Source organism: Pinus tabuliformis, chromosome 6 (assembly GCF_031772625.1).
Source record: "Pinus tabuliformis cultivar Carrire ecotype Pingquan chromosome 6, CPIR1, whole genome shotgun sequence".
In the NCBI taxonomy this organism is placed as follows: Eukaryota; Viridiplantae; Streptophyta; class Pinopsida; order Pinales; family Pinaceae; genus Pinus; species Pinus tabuliformis.
In genome coordinates, this window is record NC_142292.1 from 283,070,612 (window position 1) to 283,081,347 (window position 10,736).

A 10,736-nucleotide genomic window follows, 5' to 3' on the forward strand; every position below is an offset into this window, starting at 1 on the left:
GAGTGAGTTGTGAGGGGAGAGTTACAAAGAACAAAGGATGGTGAGGAGGCCATTCCAAATTAAAGTATTTGCTAAGGATATACAAATCCACAAACCAGAGAAACAACAAAATGGCCCAACCAAACAAAAGTCAACGCAAAGCAAGCAAAATTGGATTGAGAATGTGCTTACTCAGAATGCCAAGGAGCCTATAACCAGGTCAGTAGTAAGAGCAGTTAAGTGCACATAATGGAAACCAACAATAAGAAGGGAAACAACTCCTTGGTAGCTCTGCATGTTTCTGATATAGATCCAGGGGAGCCTTGGTTCGCTCAATGTTTCCAAAACCAAGGATGATCGCATAGCCAATAGTCTAAGCCCACCACTGAATATTTGTGTGTGTTGCCCACTACTTTGAAATGATGCTTGGATTGTGTAGTGTGCCATTGATCCCGTAGTGAAGGACTCCCATGATTTCCACTTCCCAAGAAGATTGAGATGAAGTATTCTGGTGATGAGTGTAATTCATCATGTTGGTATAAGCCTTTGATTCCTCTATCATCCACCATAAACCTAAGTTGTGCAACTTGGTACCTAAATGGTACGCTACTTGATGTTGGAACCTTAGATTAATGTCAGAGCGAGCCTCTGAGGTTACCCACAAGCCCGCAACTTATCAGGTGGCTTGCATGTTGTTATGTCGTTATTTATGTATTGCCATGATATTAGGGCAAGAGGGGAGGACCCACACTACTGCACCCTCTTTGAGAGTAAATAATGAAATTTATTTAAAAGTAAGAGGAAAGATTATTTATTTTTAAATTAAACATGCAAAAGTTACAGATGATAGAAGAGACATATAGGATGAAAACTATTTTTGGGGATGCACATTTATAAATATGAAATATTAATATTTAACAAATTTAATTTAATTTGGTCAATTGGATGTAGTTCCAGGTGATTGGAAAAATTATTATTATCCTTCCTCTTTGGTTTCAATTCCTACATGTGACATGTTAAGTTCATAATGAGTATATCCTTTGAAACATGTATATTCTTGAACTTGGAAGGTCACAAGTTTGATTGCCTTCATCCCCTTAGAACGAGGTGCTTGGAATTTAGGTATTTTCTACCTACTAATGGTGATAAAATTGCTAGGGAAAAACCACTATAGTGACTGTAAAAGATAGAAATAAATATATCAAAACTAACTATAAGAAAAAATAAAAAGAAAAAATAGTTTTTTTGTTAATTTTTTTTCAAGTTAGTGAGATTCATATACCCATTCTTATCTCTATAAATAATAAGATAGTAAAATAAAACAATCCTCCGTAAAATTAAATTTCATTAATATATTTCATCTTCTTTAAAAATAAATATACACATTTATATCTATTTAAAATTTTAAAATAAACAATAATATCTATTAAAAATTCCAAAATAAACATAACATTAGATGAATAAAGTTATATATATATATATATATATATGTATAAACTTAGAACATTTTAGTTAAAGTTGTAATAATTATCAACTTTATTAATAGCTTAGAATAAATTTAAACAATTTAAAATGATGGTTGAAGTTATGAGAAATTATGGAAACATTGTTCTAGATAGATCTACCCAAAAGGATCTTTAACGATGCTTAATTCTAAATCGTGACCTCTCAACAACAACACTGAAACTCAACCAATTGAGCTAACCCTTGGGGTTGGTGTTTGCATATTGTTCATAACCGCATTGGAACTCAACCAATAAAACTAATCTTAAAAACTGGTATTTATGTTCTAATTTTATTCTTATTTTTTTGATAATTTGTTCATTATATTATTTTATTAGTAAATATAATAATTTTATAAATTAATTTTTAATATATATATATATTAAAAATTTAACATATAACTTTTAAAATATATTTATATGTTGCATACAAATTAATTGATATAAGGAAATATGACTTCCAACTTTACATTTAAAAAACAAAAACAAAAAAATTGCGCTTCGAGAGTGAGTGTCCGAAATATTGAAAAATATCAAACAGTTTCGAAATACCATTACACTTCTTCGAAGTTACAAGAAGCTATAAAGAGCCCAATCGATGACTCGCGTTTTTTTCAAATTATCCGACTAAACAACTCAATGATCCCTGTTGTGACCGGCGGTGGGTTCGATTCTCAGCCCCGTCCGTCTAGTCGTTTTATGTGAGAATGCACACACCAACGCGTTCCAGAAAATCGTCCACAGCCGCAGAACGTGATGGGAAATGGATAGAATAGTGAAAGAAGATCTACATTGGCGGCTGAGGAAGAAGATTATCATCTGCCCAACCGATAAGGCTCAGCGGCGGGTAGCAACACTTGCACGGATGACCACATTGCCTCGGTCGCTCTATCTTCTCCTTTTCATTCTTCATCTCTGGTTCCCATATTTCACCCTGTTTAACCCAAATCAATCTTGTTAAAATAACTTATTCACAGTCCTTTCTTACCCTTGTCAGATAGCTTATCTGTAATGTGTGATAGGCAAGGGTTCTTGTCAGAAAATTAAGCAAAGGAATTGGCAAACACAGACCGACCTTGGCTGCATCTGCCAACGGACCCCAGCATTCCACGCGGTTGAATTCTTTGACATTTGAATGGAAATATACCCACACCAGTGCTTGCTCCAGTTCTGTAACAATATGAGTCATGGTGGAGTCATACACCATTTTGGTAATGATATTTCATTTTCATTGACCTCGCCTGCTGAACCTACCTGCTCTGTTTGTTAATTGGGTATATGGTGATGGTGGGACAAACCTGGATGGCCACTGAGAAGCGCTTGATCTCCAAACCTGAAAGCCTCCAAGACCTGCCACATGACCAAATCAAGGATCATTTCCTTTTGAATATTTAATGGTTGCATTTTAGTCCTATATTAATATACATTGGTGTCAGTTCCAAATGGATAAAGCAGTTTATTGAGACTTTTTTAACCAATTCGAAATCATTACATCAAAATTCATCCTATCATTTGTGAGAATTGAATTCGGATAGAAAAGCTTCAATTATTTCTTTAAATGAGAAAGATCTCAATCTTTCTTTAAAAACACCCGAAATAAACTTAATTAATATGAATATTATACACTTCAGAATGCAAATCAAACAAATCTAAAAAAAATGCAATATCATACCACTGGCAGCTTCTTGCGAAAGATAATGAACCTTAGTTTGGCTGTGGCATCTAGCAGCCATTGCCCACCACTGATATGGCAGTGTACATGCAATGACATTTTGTCTTGAGCCTTTCTCCACTCTGCTACCACTTCATCTCTCTGGAATTTGTTGCACCAACCCTGCAACTGTTAATCTTGGAGTATTAGCCTGGTATGAAATCCATTTCTATTGAATGGGTCAAAGCACAAATCTGGTTTTCTTTGATGCAGTGTACAGATAGGGATTTACCCCAAATATTGAAAAAAATGGATGGCAAGTGAGAATGATGAGAGATGAAGCTTCAAGGCAGAGATGCATCTTAAACTGATATATATGAAGCATCAACTAACAGATCTCAGTGTAATTAAATAGTTTGAGGGTGCAAATACATCAATGTAGATAAATAGTTTGAGGATGCAAAACATCAAGCTTTACCCTTGCATGTTTTTTATCCCTCTTAGTTTTTTTAAAAGATTATACACAAATATAAACACCAAGATCTCCCCTAACCTGCTCTGTAGAATAACAAGAACACTGATTTTATTTCTGCCACATTATAGTGAAAGCCGAAACATACTTTTCAGGATTTGACAGTGTGTTGAAAGCTCAGGAATACAAAACCTGAGCCCTGTTGATGGTCTGAGAAACTGCCAATGTTAACTCAGCAGTTATGTCACAATGTGTTAGAGTGTAAGTCCTAGGAAGGCCATGTCCTGGATGCATCTCCTCACCAACTCCCAGGAACTGAACATGTAGCTTTGAGGATTCAAAAATTGCTGGTCCAAATAGTCTTGAAACCTGCAAAAAAAGGTTCAGCATTAAACATTATTAGCAGGTTTCTGTGTTCAATTTTCACACAATCCTTTCAATGGGGTTGTATATTATATGCAACTAACTAGCAAAGATCTATTGGAGAGCTCAGAGCTTGTACTTGGGATGTAGGTACCAGATTGCTCAAATATTCAGCCGAGCTAGTCTTGTATCTGATCTTCCTCTGTATTCGAAATCCTGGAGCATCCTCCACGAACAGTCTTTTACCAAGGAATAGAGATGAAGGCAGCCATTCATAATCATCTGAAGGTCTTCTGGTTTTACTAGTCTTATCAGATGCAGTATTCTTTCTCGAGGAGACTCTGTTTCTGGGCATAGCCGGGACGCAGAAAGTATTCAGAGACCTGCAAAAATTATCCTTCCAGCCAATGCCAAGCTGGAGATAAGTCAGAGACTCTGCCATAACAATGTTATCACAATTTCGGGAAATGCAGATCCCTAACATTGCACGATAGACATTCAACTTCGTTGATGTGCTTATCCTGCGTTAGCGTGTGAGCCAAAAGGGACCAACTATGCTCGAGGGAAGGAAAGGTCAAAGGTAAAGGGTAAAGCATTAATCATTATAAAGGACTCAAATATATCAACATATTCATCATTGTGGAGGCCAATGACAAGTAGTCTTGCCTTGTCACAGTTATTTAATATTTAATATGGTCTTCCTTTAGTTTGGATGTATATGTGTTTAGTCAATAGATTAATGTTCCATGGTCTTTATTCAAGTCAAATAATTCACTCTATAGAGTGACCTTCCTTATCCTCTCAACACTTATCTCGTTATTCAAAACACTTCTCTATAAAATCTAAACCTATAATTATTATCTCTATTTTGAATTGGATAATTAATCTTATAATTATTATGTGTATCACTAGATAATTGTAATATTTGGATCATCATTTCGAAGGAAGTTAGGTGTTTTAAAACTTTGTGTCATAAATCATTTTATTGTGACTTTATCATCTTTTTTCTAGTTACAAATATCCAAAGCAGATGATTCTAAGGTTTGAATGATAAAAATTAACCCTAAGAGCGTTGATTCTTAGTATGACAATGTGCAAAATAAATTGTCTCAAGATTTGATGATAAAACCCAATTTAGATTCATCTTAGCCATGAATATATTTAGTATCGAGAAGAGACATGTATAATATATTATATTGGATTGACACTTGTTGGTATCAACATTGTGGATGTGGATAAATGTTACAAATATCTTCAATATTGGGTTGTAAAATGCGCCTTGCTTTTCTTAGTGCAACTAGCAATAAGAGTGTTCAATATTTTTACAACTATTTTGTGGCATCATGGAATAACTTCTATAGATATAAAATCTCCTCCTCCTCATTGAAATTTTAACTAGTATGTACTAGTTTATATGTTGTTTATATAGTGCATTACAATCATGTATGTATGGATTGACAAAAATCACTCCACATGTCGAAAGGAACAACCTCGGAGTTTATTTGGTTGATGTATTAAGTTGAGATGAGAAACTTGGCCTTGCATTTGCTTCGGATGCACAAATTTTTCCTTGGCTAGGCCAATCCAAGGAATAGGGTTGATGATGCATGATTAAAGGTAGATTGTGCTTATTCAAGGTTGCATTTAAGATCAGATCTTATTGGTTGCTAATAAAAAGTATGGTCACAAGAACTTTCTTTGTCTAGATATTAATGGAGAAATTTTTCTCATGCTTAACATGATTGGGAAGAAGACTATAATAAAAAGTATGGTCACAAGAGCTTTCTTTATCTAGATATTAATGGAGAAAATTTTCTCATGCTTAACATGATTGGGAAGAAGACTATCATAATGGAAATGCCTTTTGATATAAACTTTGATACTATTATCTTTCTTTTGTGGTTAGCTGATGTAGACTGTTGGCATTTCTTTGTGAGTAGTCTCCAACAATTATCTTTCTCATGTCCTCTAAACTTGGAATAGTTATAAAAATGGGTACTTTCTTTGTTAGTGTGTTATTTCTTCCCTACAATGATTTGCACTAGTATTCTACTACATTGTTCCATTAAATAGTTTCTTTGTCATTCCATTGCAATTTTCTTTTCTTGATTGAAAGTATGTCCACAATTTTTTTTAGGCTTCCTTCAACTATTATTGGCTTCCTCTACTTCTTCTAGTTTTGCTATTTGTCAAGCCCTATATATGACCCATGTTAATCCTAAAACATCTTATTAAGTCCTAGATATTACGTGATTACATTTATATTGTTATGTAGGCTACAACCTTTCATGGTCCCATTTTATTATAATTGTATCCTTTGTCTCCTATATATACACTAAGGAGACCTAGTCTTACGATCATCAAATCTTGACTTATACATTATATTCATTATAAAAGGAGGTTTCCCCTTCAAAGTGTTGGGTGTGTGTTATATTCTTTGTGTGACTAGCCCCAGGTGTTCTTATGTTGTGTAGGGTGTAGTAGTCCCCTATACAAGGTTCGGGGCAATGCCCTGAAAATAAATAAATAGATAAATAAAATTGGGCAAACCTACTCATGGTTTTGTGCATGATGGTTTTGCCCAGGGTATTTTGTAGATTCAGTCAAGGGAACTATTGTTATGTCCTAATCTAGAGTTAATGGATTGGGGGTTTATGACTGCTTCTGCATGTATATAATGTGTTGTAATAATGAAATAAATATAATTAAAAATCAATATGGTTTTCTCGGTTTTTGTTTCCAGGAGAAAATATTTGTGTATATTTTTTGTTCTCACCATTGTATATTTTTTGTTTTTAAGAGTTTGATTGCAGATAATTTTTGTACAAGGTTAAAACATTCATAAAATGGATTGTACTTATTGGTTTCTTATCATTTATAAGGTGTAAGTTTCATAAGATTTCGTACTATAACATACGAACCTAGGTTTTCGCTGCTTCAAACAAGTCATATTAGCATTTTCACTATAAATTTTTATAGGATGTTTTAGATGATGAAATTTTGAGCATATTGAGAAAACAATATCGGGGAACATCTAGTTAAAGTTGTATATTTTGATTCACTATACTTTCTAAGATATATGTTGTGGGTGTGATTGGTACCGAAATCTATTTCAAATGAGCCATCTCAGCATTTTCGTTATAATTGTTCTTCTTAAATGTTTCAAATAGTGAAATTTTGAGTATATTTAGAAGGAATCACAAGGTTTGTCTTGTAAAAAAATTAGATTTTGGTTCGCTAATATTTTTTAGAAATACAACGTGGAATTTATGGTTTATGAATGGTCTTAAATTAGGTTTCAAATGAGTGATCATGGCATATTTTCTATAACTTTATTTGGGGCACTCTAAAATTTGAAATTATTAGGAATTTTAGGAGACATCATGAAGCACATTAGGTTAAAATTTCATAATCAAATTTGAATAATTGGACAAGTGGCATGCACTACAAGTTTTCTCTTGGGAAGAGGCCAAAAATTACTAAGTTTTGGGAAGTTACCATAAATTAACTTGTTGAATCAAATTATGGTTAGACCTATGGAATTGTAGAGAATACATATCATAGTATTATAGGCCAATATTTCAAATTCAGAAGGGCTCAAATCTTAGAGATATATAAAGAAAAAGGTCATCCAGTCAGATATTGTCAATACTAAGGTTTTAAAGATACAGAACTTACAAGTAGCATCAAATTTGATTAGAAGATCCAATTTTTTTTTACTGAAAGTTGTGATAAAGAGGAGTATTATTATTATGCCTCAAAATAAAGTGACTACATCGATTAAACCTCCTAGAGGCTCATCCCAATCTCATGAAGAAAGTGCATACTTAGAATATAGGTTCTAACAATTTGAGAATAAAGTTAATGAAATGGATGGTAGTATGTTGAAAATGGTGGATTTATTAGGTTCTCAAGAAAACCTTCAAAAATAAATGATGGATGAAATGGGAAAAAAGATAAATTAAAATAAGGAAGAAATGAAAAACATCGAGGAAGATATATAAAATTAATTAAGGGAGAAATAAAAGGATTACAAACCATTCTATTAAAGGATATCCCTAGAAGATATATGGAGATCCGAGGAAATCGTGAACGTAAGGAGAAGCCTAGTGTTGAGACTCAATCATATATGGGGAGTATTTTTTCACAATTGGAGAGCACAAATATTGAATTATAGAACCATAATCATGACTTTTAACTCCAAGATCCACATTAGTAGGTCTTCAAGTCATCACTAAAGAACTATTACATTTTTAAGATTAATATGAGGAAGTTTAATAGTAATTAACCTATAACATAGATAGTCTAGATGGAGAAATACTTTGATCTACACCAAGTGGCAACCTTACAAACAGTAAATTATTGCATCCATGTTTTTAGAACAAGATCATGTATAGTATCAATGGCTTTGTAAAAGGAAAAAGGATTTGATTGTATCATGGCCCAATTTTACAGGAGAATTGATAGCACATTATGGGGATAATAAGAGGAATACATTCTTTGATCAATCTCTAAATATTCAACAAAAATGTTTGGTTGTAGAGCACATTCAATTATTCAAAAATTTGAGTCTCACAGTAAAGAACATTTCAGAGAATAATTTGTTAAACCTATTCATGGGACATTTAAAGTAAATCATCCAACATGAGTTGTGCCTCTTTGAGCACAAATCTTTAGAGCATGCTTTCAAGCTAGCAAGGAAAGTTGAAAAAAAAAATATGGCTACTATAAAGCTGGTCACTAATAACTATAAAGAAATGCATGCTCCTTCTCTGAAACTAATAAGGTTAACACCTTGGCAAATGGATCAAAAAAGAGTAAAGGGACTATGTTTCAATTGTGACTGTATAAATATGGTGATAGAATTGCAACTGAGAAATTTAATCTAAATCAAGAGACACAATTCTACTCTACTGCTCTACAGAAATTAATTCACAATTTAGAACAACATTCGCAAAGATGCAACAATCACATACATAAGTACACATATTTATCTAGGGGAAACCAAATGGTAAAAACCCCTTAAGCTTGCTTGCATTAATCACATGAATAGAGAATGTATTACAATTTCTTGCTCGCTATGAGCTCAACCCACAAGTGAATAGTTGTTCTCTCTACTCAATGAAAAGATCTGACCCAAAATTGGTCAATTTCTGCCCCCACCTAAGCTCCTATTTCTTTGCACAAATATTGAGGAAATTGGCCCCTATTCTTTAGAAATTTCCTCCAAAATGATTGCGCATTTCCCAAGGATTGATCATTGAATGCATGCAACACCTGGACATTGAAAAATACTCTACAATTAATGTTACATTGCCTTGGAATCTCCACCACAGCTAAGCAAAACAAATTCCTTGCATGCATGAGCTAATTTTGATTGATTGATCAATTAACTAGATGATATCTGAGTTAGACTGTTGTCCCATTGCACAACTGACCTCCAACTAGTTCAATCAACTATTAGAACTAGTTTAACTAAGTATAATTAGAAATCACTGATCTAGATTGCTACAAATTAACAATCACGCATAATTGAAATCCAAACCCTTTAACTTGAATTTACTTATCTAACTGAGTGACAAGAGCCATGTCACCTTAGTTAATTGCCTCCAAGTTATCTGCTAATGTGGAAATTTTGAATTTACTCAATTTGACCAAGGCTAAGTCAAATTGAGCCTTTCTTGCTACACTTCTCAACACTCCCTCTTAGCAAGAAAGGGATTATCAACCACCCTTATCCTTCACCTGTGGAATTCAAACTTCCCTCTTGACAAATCCTTTGTCAAGATGTTATCATATTGTTCCTCTGTTGGAATGTATTATAGCAACATTATCTTCCTTTGCACACAGTCCCGTAAATGGTGATACCAGATATCTATATGCTTGGATCAATCGTGAAATATTGGATTCTTAGAGAGCTTAATGTAACTCTGATTATCACAATAGATCACAGTTGGATCCATCTCCTGACCAAACAATCCCACAAGTATCTTTCTCATCCAAATCGCCTCACATGTTGCTTGACTTGCAGCCATGTATTCAGCTTCTGCTGAGATGAGTGCCAAAATTCCACCTGATATTCTTTCGGTCAGATGGAATCCCTGCCCAATCTGCATTTGTGAAGCCACACAACTTCACTTCCTTTATCCGTCTGTACCATAATCCATACTGGGTAGTGCCTCTGAGGTATTGTAAAACATGCTTAGTTTCCTTCCAATACAATTTGGTTAGCCTAACCATAACTTAGCTCAGTTGGTTGATTGCATAGCACATATCTGGTCATGTGTTCACAAGATACATAAGTGAACCCACTAGTTGTCGGTAAATGGTAGCATCAACCTCTTCACCTGAAGGGGCATTCTCCTTCCTCTAGTTGATTGTTCGAGGTGTCTCCATGGGCTTACAACTCTCCATCTCTACAGTATCTCAGTGGCATACTTTCTCTGAGACACAAACAATTCCCCATCACCGTGTCATATTTTCCCTGAGACCCATGTCTTTCATCTCAAATTCCCTTGCAAGGTCCTCCTTGTAAGAGCTTATCAACTTCTCATCACCTGTCAATATTAAATCATCAACTTATAAAACAATGATAATAAATTTACCTTCTACCAAAATATGATAGAGTTTCACAACCACTTCACTTTTGGTGAAGCCCAATCCAATGAGATAACTATCAATCCGAGTTTACCAGGCTCGGGGTGACTGTTTGAGACCGTACAATGCTTGTCTGAATCTACACACATGAGACTCCCAATCAAATGTATCA

General features: G+C 34.2%; 1 protein-coding gene across 3 annotated transcripts; it reads right to left on the minus strand.

Annotated features, from left to right (window-relative positions):
• Nucleotides 1–2,004: 2,004 nt before the first annotated feature.
• Nucleotides 2,005–4,557, minus strand: LOC149258453 (protein STAY-GREEN homolog, chloroplastic-like). 3 transcript variants are annotated; one of them, XM_089371572.1, is made up of 6 exons: nucleotides 4,122–4,557; nucleotides 3,797–3,973; nucleotides 3,154–3,321; nucleotides 2,780–2,831; nucleotides 2,557–2,651; nucleotides 2,005–2,415 (listed from the first exon to the last, which is right to left on the minus strand). In XM_089371572.1, exons 1-6 carry the CDS (start codon nucleotides 4,449–4,451, stop codon nucleotides 2,269–2,271), a joined length of 969 nt encoding a protein of 322 aa, XP_089227698.1. In that variant the 5' UTR covers nucleotides 4,452–4,557; the 3' UTR covers nucleotides 2,005–2,268. The 3 variants fall into 3 exon arrangements, with proteins under 3 accessions (XP_089227698.1, XP_089227694.1, XP_089227691.1); XM_089371568.1 differs by having other exon boundaries at nucleotides 3,154–3,315; nucleotides 4,107–4,557; XM_089371565.1 differs by having other exon boundaries at nucleotides 4,107–4,556.
• Nucleotides 4,558–10,736: the final 6,179 nt, after the last annotated feature.